The 11,960-nt window shown below is 58.6% G+C and overlaps 1 protein-coding gene across 2 annotated transcripts; it reads left to right on the plus strand.

The window, feature by feature from the left end:
• Nucleotides 1–1,684: 1,684 nt before the first annotated feature.
• On the plus strand, nucleotides 1,685–3,373 carry HES6 (hes family bHLH transcription factor 6). Of its 2 annotated transcripts, none has more exons than XM_037069252.1 (4): nucleotides 1,685–1,848; nucleotides 1,926–2,012; nucleotides 2,125–2,206; nucleotides 2,422–3,373. In XM_037069252.1, the coding sequence occupies exons 1-4, from the start codon at nucleotides 1,759–1,761 to the stop codon at nucleotides 2,844–2,846; spliced, it is 684 nt and encodes a 227-aa protein (XP_036925147.1). In that variant the 5' UTR covers nucleotides 1,685–1,758; the 3' UTR covers nucleotides 2,847–3,373. The 2 variants fall into 2 exon arrangements, with proteins under 2 accessions (XP_036925147.1, XP_036925148.1); XM_037069253.1 differs by having other exon boundaries at nucleotides 2,125–2,166; nucleotides 2,422–2,550.
• The last annotated feature ends 8,587 nt before the right edge of the window (nucleotides 3,374–11,960 follow it).

Here is an 11,960-nt window from a genome sequence, read left to right on the forward strand (position 1 = left end):
ATCCCTTAAGACCCCAGGGCTCCTACAACTGCCAGATCTCTCTGGCAGGTCGTCCCCTGGTCATCCCTTAAGACCCCAGGGCTCCTACAAGACCAGGTGGATGGGGGTCCTACATGGGACTGTCCCCTTGACCAGGCGTAGAGGCTGCCAGCTGGACCCTGACAGTCCTAATCCTGTGTGAGTAGTGGGCCTGTGGGGCACAGCACTCCCACAGGGTAAATGAGGGAAACTGAGGCCTGAACAGGGAGGAAACAGCCATGGAAGGTAGAGGCAGAAGAGTGTTCCAGGCAGAAGGTGAAGGCCAGAAGGCATCTTGGCTTTCCCGCCCTCCCCAGCTGCGCGGAAGTAGGCTGTAGGCAGGTGGACCAGGGGTCAGACCCAGGTCCCCAGGGTGCTACCCAAGGGCGCGGCTCCACTGTTCGCACCCCCACCCGATGGGAGGCCAGGCAGGCAGATGGGCGCCCGCGGCGGGGGTGGCGGCTGTCTGTCGGACAGAGGCGCGCCCGCTGCCCGCCCGCGGGACAAAGGCGTCAGAGACAAAAGAGCGGCCAACACCTGTCTCTCTTGGCGCGGCTGCCGCTTTTCTCCGCCGAAGCGGCTGCAGCTGCCAACTGTCACGGGCATCAAGTTACGGGGTCCAGACGGCAGCCTCCAGGAGCCTGGAGCGGCGGGGGGGGGGGGGGGGGGGGNGGGGGGGGGGGAGTTGCTGAGGGGTAAAGGGAGCCGAAGGGGGACGTGGCGGGGGGCATGAAGGGGACTAGAGGGAGGGGGGCAGGGCGAACGAGCAGGAGTGGGGACCAGGGAAGGGCGGGCGGTGGTGGGTAACGGGAGGGGTGTATGGGGAGCAGGGAAAGACGGGGGAGGGAGCAATGGGACTGGGAAAGAGCGTGGAGCCAAGGGGGGAAGGGGAGGTCAAAGGGGGACCACAGGAGCGAAGGGCGTTCGGGGAAGGTGAGGGCTTAGAGCGGTGATGGGAATGAGGACCAGGAAAGAACGGGTAGATGTGGAGGGTGGGGCGGAGGGGGAAAGGACGGGGGCACAGGGGCATGACCAGAGAAGGGGAGCCCAAAGGAGCAGGGCACGGCGGCCGAGAACCGCGCCCCGCTCGGATCCCAGAACAGGGTGAAGGCTTCCGAAGGGGGTGCGGCATCCGGACACAGGAACCCGCAAGGAACTCGAGGGGGCCACGGGCTCGCTCCCACCCCCGTTGCCACATGAGCTCCCACCTCCCCGAAGCTCTGCAGCCCCCACCAGACCAGACCCAGGGTCCCATCCAGACTGGAGACCGCGGACTTGACTGGCTTTGCTCCACTTGGTTCGGGACCTAGCGCGCCCGCGCACAACACTCCTTTGGGGAGGCATCTGGGAACCCAAATGGAGATGGACGGGTGCCTGAGCTGCTCGCACGCTCAGCTGACCTGGGGGCTCTGCTCCGGGTGCGGAAGGAAACCAGCGTACCCAAGAGCCACCGCCCCCGGCGAGGGTCACGCTGAGGCCCGGCTGGCGTCCACGCCCGCCGGCCACGCCCCACCAGCTGCTGATCGTGGCTGGCGGAGGGGCTGGACAAAGCGCACCGCTTCAATTGGCTGCGGTGAGCCTCCAGCCAGCCACTCCCGGAGTACGCGGCCAATCCGCGCATCGAGATGCAAATGGAGCGCTATAAAGGGGCGGGGCCCAGGGCCGGCGGCGGCGGCAACAACTGCGGGGCGAGGGGCGCGGCCGCTGAGGGGGTTCCCTGTGCTTTGGGTGGTGCGGATCATGGCCCTGTCCCCGGCGTCTGGCGTCCGGGGGTGGGACCGTGCGGACCGGGAGAATGACGACGGCTGGGAGACACGAGCGGACCGCAAGGTGCTGGCCGGGGCCGTGGGCGAGTGAGCCTGTGGGGGGCGGCGCGGTGCTGGGGCTCAGTTACCGGCTTCCCGCAGGCCCGGAAGCCCCTGGTGGAGAAGAAGCGCCGCGCGCGGATCAACGAGAGTCTGCAGGAACTACGGCTGCTGCTGGCCGGCACCGAGGTGAGGCGAGCGGGCGGGCAGGTGCCCAGGGACAGCCGAGTGGGCGGGTAGGGGTCGCGGCGCTCCCCTCACTGCCTCTCCCCACCTGGCGTCCCCGCCGCCACTGCCGTAGGTACAGGCCAAACTGGAGAACGCCGAGGTGCTGGAGCTGACGGTGCGGCGCGTGCAGGGCGCGCTGCGGGGCTGGGCGCGCGGTGAGTGGAGGCGGGACAGCGGGCTGGGACGCCGGGCGCGTTCGCCCACCTGCCCCTGGCGGGGGCGTGGGATTTCTAGGCCCGGCGCCCCTGTGCTGTCGGCATCTCAAGTTCATCCAGGAGCAGGGCATGCCCCGGCGTCTCCTGGGTGAGCCGGGTCACTGCTGGCCGGGCGGGTGGGGACATGGCTCTCTCCCTCCCATCCCTGGGCGCAGGGCTGGAGCAGCTGCAGGCAGAAGCCAGCGAGCGCTTCGCCGCCGGCTACATCCAGTGCATGCATGAGGTGCACACGTTCGTGTCTACGTGCCACGCCATCGACGCCACCGTTGCCGCCGAGCTCCTGAACCATCTGCTGGAGTCCATGCCTCTGCACGAGGGCAGCAGCTTCCGGGATCTGTTGGGGGACGCTCTGGCAGGGCCCCAGGGACCCCCTAGGAGAAGCAGCTGGCTCACAGGAGGGGCCCCAGGGTCCCCACTACCCAGCCCTCCACCCTCTGGGGACGACCCGTGTTCCGACCTGGAGGAGGCCCCCGAGGCTGAACTGAGCCTAGCACCTGCCGAGGGGCTGGATTTGGTCCCCGAGGCCCTGGGTGGCCTTACCACTGCCCACGTAGTCCAGAGCATTTGGAGGCCTTGGTGACCAATGCCAGCCAGCCAGGGTTGGGCCCAGCCTTCCCACCTCTAGACCCTCCTCCCTGGGGTCCAGATGTGGTAGGGCAGGGCCCCGGATATACGCCCTCCTAGTGGATGGCCAGTCCAGCCAGGTCCCTTGCCCTGTTCTTCAGGGAGTAACTTCTGGTGTCCCATCTCTGGGAGGGGGGAGGGGGGAGCTACAGGCAGGAGGAAGAATGTTCCAGGGCTCCCCAGGGTTCACCTGTCCCAGACTTTCAGGCACTGTGGAGGAGCGGGGCAGAGGTGACCACAGTGGAGCTGAGCCTCTCCTTGGCGTTGGGAACAAGTGTCCAGGCAGAGGGAGACCTCAGACCCTTGGAAGCCCTGCCTGGGCAGAAGCTCGAACTTGCTGCTTCAGCTAGGACACAGTGGAAACACGTGCAGAACTGCCCCCAGCTGCCGGAGAGAAGCCAGGCTTTTCTGTGCGCCTTGCATTTGACACACCTGAGTTTGTTAGGCTGCTATCCAATGTTCCAGTCTATTAAATAAAGGACTTCAGAGTGTTAGTTACTTTCTGCAGTATGACTGAACGAGGTGGTGTCATTAATGTGTCAGATATATGAATAGTAAACTGAGTATGTTTTTTCTGTATTTAATGCTCACCCTGGTCAGTGGAGACAGGACACCTCACCGCACAGTGGGCAGTGCTCCTGCTGCCCTGGGGCCAGCAGTACCTCATGGGTTTCCCCTGTGGGTCCTCAGGCCTGGCCTGCTCAGCCTGGAGTGTGTGAGGCCTGGGGGTGGGTACCACAGGCAGGAGGATCATCTGCAGAGCAACCAAGCAATAGGGAAGCAGCCTGTCCCAGGCCTTTCTCCAGTTCGAGAGTCCCCAGGAACAAACTAATGCCTAACTGGTAGCCATGTGGTCTGGAAGTTTCTTTCAAAAACCTGTGTTAGGATCTGTGAGCAGGATGTCAGCCCACTTGGGTTGTCACTTCCCTTAATGGAGAGGGAGCTTCCACCATTGCCAGTGACCTTGGTAACCCAGTTCATGGCTTGAAGAGAGGTCACCATAGCTGCAGGCCACTTGGATTGGAGGTCAGAAACTTTGGGAGGAGGATGCTGGATTGGCAGCCGGGGTGTTGGGGGACTGCCCTGGGCTGGACCAGGCCTGCAGCTGACATGCGGTCAATTAGCCTGGTCACTGCCACCCATAGCCTTGCCCCTCATCTGCCTCAGGGCCCCAAAGCAGCTTTTCTCTCTTTGGGTCAGCAGTGCCTGGGCTGGGGAAGAGGTGTGACGATATAGGGTTGACACCCGCATCGCCTGTCTAGTGAACCTTTGCATCCAGAACAACTTTTCCAACAGCCCTCTTACAAGGGGCCCCCAGGGGCTGACAAGCAGGGGTGTGTCACAGCGGGTCCCCTGTGATCTAGTCTTAGGCCTCAGCTGCCAGATGCAGCTTAATTTTAGTGACCGAGGGTGAGCTGTTGAGAGGGGGTGAGGGACACAGATGCGTCAGACATGGCTTGAGAGGGTGGCATGGTTATTCCCTCGACTATTTTCATTGCCCCACAGATGTAGGACCTGTTCACAGGGACACAGAAGAGCAAGCCACTGCAGTGAGCTCTGATGCCATGGGAGAGGGTCAGCCAGGGACCGTTCCCTCTCCTCCCCTCACGTGTCACATCCTCCACTGTCAGCTCTCTTTGGCTGCCGTAAACTGCCATGAACTTGGTGGTTTAAAGCACCCCCCATATATCACCTTGCAGGTGGAATTTACTATAGTAAAATCGAGGCAGGTCTGCCCTCCTTTCTGGAGGACTGAGAGTAAACGACTCTTTCCTGCTTCCGAGGTGCTCACATCCCTCGGCTAGTGGCCCTTCCCCGCTCTTCAAAGTCAGCAGCATCTACCTGACCCTTCTTCCATGGTCACACCTCCTCTGACCCTCCTCTCCCCTCCTTTTAAGGCCCCTGGTGATGCCATCCAGCCAACAAGGGTAATCCAGGAGACCCTCTCTATCTGGAGGTCCTGAGTCCTTAGTCAGATTTGCAGAGCTTCTCGCCATGCAAGGCAACATTCACAGGTTCTGGGAACGAAGGAGTGCACGTCCTCGGGGGCATTATTCTGCTGACTGCCCTGCCCTGGCCACTGCCTGGGCGTTCTGCCTTCTGGGTGATGCCCTGTGGCCCCAACGCCCCCCGAGGGCACTGGTTTGGGCCCCCTCTGACCATAGTAACTCTGCTCTCTTCACTGCATCGTGAATGTTGCTTCCCATTGGTGGGTCATTCCCACCGTCCTACAAACAGGCTGTAATAATCTCGGTCTGGAAAAAGGAGAGAGGGGACCTCGCTGGCCCCAACGTGCCCTGTCAGCCTGGGCATCCTTTCTCTTTTCTAAAGCAGAATTTCTCGAAAGTGTCATCTCCACTCACCGCCTCCACTTCCTTCACCCCTTTCCTTCCTCTCCCACCCAGCTGTTGCTCCCACCCCTCCACTGAAACCGCCCTCGTCAAGAGGCACATCCATGTCTCCAAATCCAGGGGTCATGTCCCTAAGTTTCACCACAGCAGAGCACTCCGCGGCGTCATCGCTCTCCTCCTCCGGGAACTCTCCGTCTTCAGGACGCCCAGCCCTCAGGTGGGCCCACCTCACTGGCCAGTCTCAGCCTTTACTAGATGCCCCTTCCCTGCCGACCTCTGAAGGTGGGTTCGTCCAAGGCTGAGTGCCCGGAACCCCCAACCGGCCCATTTGGCCTGTTTGCTCCAGGCACCCTCGATCCAGAGCCCACCTCCATCCTTGTTGTTCTCCCTCTATGTTGTGCACTCAGTGTCTCCACTTCGGCGCCTGAAGGACATCACAAACCGGAGGGAAAAAGAAGCACGACCGATTTTCACCCCTCAAACACGCTGTGACTGTCCCTGTCGCTGCCACTTCCCGGCATTCCATTGATAAGGGGGGGAAAATCTAGAAGTCACCCTCGATTTCTCCCTTTTCTGTCGTCCCACTTCCACCCAACCAGGTCCAGGAGCTCCAGCTCTGCGTTTGGGTCATCTTCCCCACCGACCGAATCCAGCACACTCATCTCATCCCTAACCTGACTTGGGCAGCAGACCTAGCTCGCCCCCCCACTTCCACGCGGAGCGCCTGTCCGCGGCCTTCGAGGCTCTCTGCCTGAACTCCCTTCAGCAGCTCTGCTCTAGGCTCCGGCCTTTGCCAGCCACCTGACAGCGGGGATCCGGTCAGGGTAGCTCAGCGCCACGAACCGGCACATGGACTTCCTGGAGGCTGCACTGCGGCAGGCGGAGGGATTTAGGAAAGGGTGAGGATCTGCAAAAGCCGGCGAGCGGTGGTAGAGCCGCGGCTGAAGCTTGGAGTTGTTAGGCGCCAGGGCTTGCGTAGGTTTGGGCCACGCCCCCTCACGGGGACCTGCGCCTTGGACCGTGGCCACGCCCCGTCTTTCCCACCGTGCCCGAGGTGGGCTGCAGGGCCTCCTGGGAGTTGTAGTTCACACTATTTCGTTTCCTTTTTCTCCGAGGCCGCTTCAGGCCAAGCCCGGACTGCGATTCCCAGAAGTCTCCCTGAACCGGAAGCTACATTTTTCCGCCACTGGGAGCTCCGTGCGGATGGTGCCAACCGAGGTCAAGGGCGGATCAGTGACGGCTCCCCCAGCTCCCTAGCGCCCGCTAGCGTGGGCTGCGTTCTCTCCAACGTCCGCGGCACCGGGAGGGGAAGCGATAAAGGCGCCCGCTCCTCGCAGCTCGGACCCTCCGCAGCTGGAGCCGCCTGTTCTGCGCATGAGGAGGCGAAGGCGAGAGGGCTCCCTGGTCGCCAGACCTACCTGCGCTGGCTCCAGCCTGGGGCCCCTGGGTCGGGCCCACCGCCGGACCAGAGGCACCGACCGCGGGTTACGGGCAGCCGGCACGTCGGGGTATTAAAACCTCCCCAGACAGTTCGAAAGCCAACTGCGGCTGATGATCATGAAAGGAGTGGGTCTTAATAAAGTATAAAAAGTTTCTTGGGGAATATTTTCCTGGTTAAGCTTCAGAAAACGTCTGATTAAATATCATTTGCGAGCCCTAGGTGGGATGAGTCGATCCGTAAACGGAAAGGATGCGGGTTGGATTGTGGGTCAGGGCATATGCCCGGGTTGCTGGTTCGGTCTTAGTGCACCTATGATGTTTCTCTCTCTGTCCTTGCCTTCTCCTCTCTAAAAAAATAAATTTTTTAAAATTGACAATATTAAAAAGTATTTTATTATCAAAAAAGATAATAAAGTAAGTAGAAGTAAATAACGTGTGAAAAGTGCAATACTATATTCATAAGTAAAATTTGTATTGCTCACCCAAGTGCCTGAGATGGGGGCCCAGGAAAGCAAGGAATCCAGGGGCCTGGGCCACAGTCCAGAGGGCGGACATCCCTGAGCAGGTGGGATCAAGCATGGCAAGGCAAGGAGTTTGAATTTCATTCTAATTAGATAGGAAGTGCCCAGGCTGGTGTGGCTCAGGTGACTGAGCACAGGCCTGCGAACCTAAGGGTTCCTGGTTGATTCCCAGTCGGTGCACGTGCCTGGGTTGCGGGCCAGGTCACACTGGAGAGGCAACCACACATTGATGTTTCTCTCCCTCCTTCCTTCTCTCTAAAAATAAATAAAATCTTATACAATAAAAAAGAAAGTACTGATTTTTAAAAAAAGTTGAGCTTCAAATTAAAAAATATTAAACAGGAAGAAATTCAAGAACTTAAAGCAGGGGAGGGCAATGGACTGAGTTATGTTTTTAAAATATCCTTCCCTCTTTTGGGGGGAAATCAACCGTAGAAGGACAAGAGTGACAAGAGGCAGTCCTATTTGTTGGGGAAGGAAATACAGGGCCTTGGCCTGGGGTCACGGGCAGAAAAGGATGTGGAGATATTTTGGAGGTAGAACAGGCAAGACCTTCCTGAATTAGACCCCAGGGAGTGCTTCGTGTGTAGGCGGAGAGGCCCCAGGGCCCCCTAGGGCCCGCCTCTGGGCAATAGAAAAAGTAGCAACACAGGGATGGAGAGTTCTTTTGCATATCAGTAACCGTAGCCTAGTCTTCTAGCCAGAATGGAGCTAGAAGGTATGCATAACTTTGGCCGGTGGTGTAGCTGGATGGTAGCTCCTCCTGGTTATAGCGCCTGCGCCAGAGCTTGGAGACGGTTGGCTCCGCGCCACAGGGCCACGCCTGCCCGCGCTCACTCTGGCAGCCCAGAAAGGCAGAGAACAGGAGAGTATTGGCAGGTGTAGCCAATTGTGGGAGGAGTCGGAAATGGCGTTACCAGGAGGTTCCAGGCTGGGATTTAAGCTAAAAGGCGGGCCGCCAGGTGGGACTGGAGACAATGCGTGGCCCGCGCACAGGTCAATAGGGGGTGAAGGGACTCTTGCCAGCCGGCCATGAGGAGGTGCCACGTGGTTTGGGATTAAGAACTGGAGACCGTGATCTCCGCGACACAGCTGGTGGTGCTGGGAACCACGGGAGACCTGCCAGCCCAGCACGGACGACTGGGAGGAGTGAGCTGCGGACTTGTGCTCTGTTTCCTTCTGGAAGGTGGTACTTCTGACTGGCACGCTCTGAGACTGGCCCGACCGGGCAGAGGGGGAGGGCAGGACTGTGTGTGTGGGTGTATCTCCGTTTCTACAGGGAGTGAGATTTAATGTCCGAATCCCGCCATTGTTCTAAACCTGTATAACTTTTAATTAAACAGTTCCTTTCCTTTTTACCAGCTCTGGCATTGAGAGCCCCTGTTCTTCCCGGCGGTGGGCAGGGCAAGGAAGAGCCATAGAACAAAGGACCCTGGGTTGGGGGTTGTTTCTGTAACAGGAGGAAAAGGCAGGAGTCCAGGGTGGCACCTAGGTTTGGTGGGAGCCCCTGGGTGGTCGGTGTTTGAGAGTGGCCAGGGAGCGCTGGTGTTCCCAGAGGCTGCAGTTGTAATTGGCATAGGTTTCATCTGAGTCACCGGTTAAGACACCCGGGAGGAGGGGAGGCTGAGGAGACAGTTAGGGCTGGATGTGTGTCGAGTGCCCGGAAGAGAAACGAGATATGCACGAATGTGTCGGCAGAACACAGGTGTATCTAACGCCGAAGAACTGAATGAGGGTGACTACAGAAGAGAGTAAGTCTGGGACGACCTAGCACTGGGCCCCGGGGCACACCATGTTTTGATGAGGAGAAGCCAGTAAAACTGAGTCTGGAAAAAAGGTTCAGAGCAGGCTCGTTGCCCCACTCACGTAAAGAGGGGTAGTGCCGGGCCTCGGGGCCCTTTCTGCTGTGACATTGGCTGGGTCTGTACCTGTGGAAAATGACTATAGATTGCTGAGGGGGTGGCAGCATGGGAGGGTGTGCCTTTTGGGGACCCCTGAGTTTTTCCCTAGCTGCAGAAAATGGCTCCAGCATTGAGCTAAACTCACGGTCTTGGGGTTTGAGATCCTAGTGAAATGACCCCACCCCAACTGTTCAGCCACCCACCTAACTTGTCTCTGTCCCTTACAGAGGCGGGGCAGCCCCACATCCTTGCCTTCTGCCCCACCCTCAACCCCAAAGGAAGCCCCTGGGGGGTTCTGTGGGTATCGGGTGCAAGTGCCCTCAGAATCTTTGCTTCTTTGCATTCCACATGTGCACTGGTGCCTGGGTGCAAACACATGTCCCATGTACTATGAGGTTTTTCCACTCTGGCTCGTGGGTGTAGGAACTATGCATTAATAGTCGTAGACTTCTCTCTGGTGCTAACTGGATCTCACCTGAGGTTCCAGGGGAAGCTCCTGCAGACCCATCAGGCAGGATCATTCTAGAGGCTGCTGAGAGATTACATCAAGTTAACACTCGCAAATCACCGAACTAGTGCCTGGCCCCAAACTGGCACGCAGCATTCTGGGTCCTCTGCCCTGATGGAGGGAACGTCCAGCCGTAGGAAAGCCTTACAAGTTTACATGAGCCAAGTGTTGGAGCACATACCCAGAAGTGAAGTCTCAACAGACTGAGATTATGCCCTGGGGAAGGGCAGTTCCACATCTTATTTTAAACATTAGAATCAAAGGAGGAGAGGTGAGGGGTGGGGTGGGTTATGGGGAATCGGCGGTAAATCAAGGAGGTAGAAGAAGGGGAAATGGAGCAATACACTTGGACGCTGGTGGGGGCAGGCCGGCTGATACACAGCACATAGAGGGGCTGCGTGGGGAAGGACAACGTGCTCTCTGGTGCTGGAGGCTGTGACTTCAAGGGACAAAAGGGAAATAACTGATGTGTTACCTTAGATGCGAAAGAAAAATGGGCAGGGCTCCCTGAAGTTCAAGATCAACCTTTGCCTGGGACAGGACAGCCCACCACTGACTGCCCAGGTAGGGATTTGTGATCCGACCACTCGGTGTGGTTATGTTGGGTCACTGAGCTGGTCAGGCCTGCCATGTGGCCCCAGGGCTTGTCAGGTTTATGCCACGGCTGCCTTTTTCGCTCACAGTTCCTTAAAGGACATGGCTCTCCATGAGCACGACACCATTGATGAACTTGGCACAGCGTGAGACTCTGCAGTTATGCAAACTTCCCCAGGCCGGGGCTGCTACCCAACCCCTCTCCCCATTGCCATGGGAAACAAGTTATTGGTCACTGTTGTCTCTTTCAACACCCATCACACAAAATGAGCCTGTGTGACAGCTAGTTAGGTTATTGCTGCATTCTAGGTACCTGAAAGTCCAGCAGTTTACACCACTTCATGTTGGTCATTTTGTGGGTCAGGAATTCATTAAATGCTCAGCAGGCCTTGCCTGGGGCTTCTCATGAGGTCAGGGGTTGCCTGGGGCTGGGGCCATCTGAGGATGCACAAGGCGTCTCACCCAGCAAGGCAGGGACAGCAGTCGGTGGCTCGGCAGGAGTGGCTGAGCACAGTGGGGGGGGGGGGGGGGGGGGGGGGGGGGGGGGGGGGGGGGGGGGGGGGGGGGGGGGGGGGGGGGGGGGGGCGGGGGGGGGGGGGGGGCGGCGTGCCCCCCCCCCCCCCCCCCCCCCCCCGCGTAGTTCTCCAGCACAGCGGCCTCAGCCATAGAACTTACGAGGCGCGGTGAGTGACCTTGCCCAGAGCAACTGTCTCCAGACAATCATGCCAAAGCTCTTGGCCTTGGACGACCTTGCCTTGGAAGTCATAACTTGAACCTCTTCCACTCTCTGGTTCAAGGGGCAGACTCAGCTGCCTCTTGATGGGAGAAGTGACGAGGACATGTTTCGGAAGAGCATGTAGGATGAGCACTATTGTTGCAGGAAACTTTGGGAAACACCACCCGCCACATAGATGCTTTCCTTGAGCTCCAATCAGAACTAGATGATCGCTTCGTAAGAGCAAACTAGCAAGCTTCGTTTCGGCAGCTCTGAGCACCCTCAGCTCTCCCCTTCCGGATACACTGGAGGTGGGAGGGCTGTGTCGTGTCCTTCGGGCATCAAAAAATGGACACACTCATCTATTCACTTATTCACTCATCCAAGCAATCAATTTATGTATCTCTTACATGCCAGATGCTGGGGGAAGTTTTGCAGCTTGTGGATGTATAAAGGGGGTTACGGGCAATCCACTGGTGGTAGATTAGGGCGCTTGTAAGCGCCCTAATCTAATAAAGGGGAGCCTCTGGAACAATAAAAACCAGAGACGCGTGCTTCACTTACACTGGTGTGTACAGGGCAGGTAACAGTCAACATTTACAACACGCAGGACAGCGTGCGGGGAGCAAACCTGGAGGGAGGCTGCGTCCCGAGGGATCTGGGAAAGAAGGCACTGCCCCGAGTACCCTGATACTCCAAAGCTATGTCAGCACACCTGCACGAAGACGACAGGCTCAGTTAAGGGAAAGTCTGACCGTTGTCAGGGAAGACACCCACCTAGGACATGTCTACCTACCATGACTTGTTTTTGGTTAAGTTTTCATTTCGGACCACCCCGTGTGGTTACTCGAGGTCTCTGAGTTTTGGGAGGCCGCCAGGCAGGCCTCCCGAGCTTCTCAGGTTTAACACGTGGCCCCTCTTCCTGCACACTTGGATAGGCGAACAGCCCTCTGCCCTTTTCTGCAACACCTCCCGAAAGCCGCTCTTTCCTGCTCCCCCCACCTTCCGGAGGAATGCCTCCTGTCCATCCTGCATCTTAG

The sequence above is a fragment of the Sturnira hondurensis genome, unplaced genomic scaffold, assembly GCF_014824575.4.
Source record: "Sturnira hondurensis isolate 20B ecotype Veracruz unplaced genomic scaffold, ASM1482457v3 Scaffold0018493, whole genome shotgun sequence".
NCBI classification, from domain to species: domain Eukaryota; kingdom Metazoa; phylum Chordata; class Mammalia; order Chiroptera; family Phyllostomidae; genus Sturnira; species Sturnira hondurensis.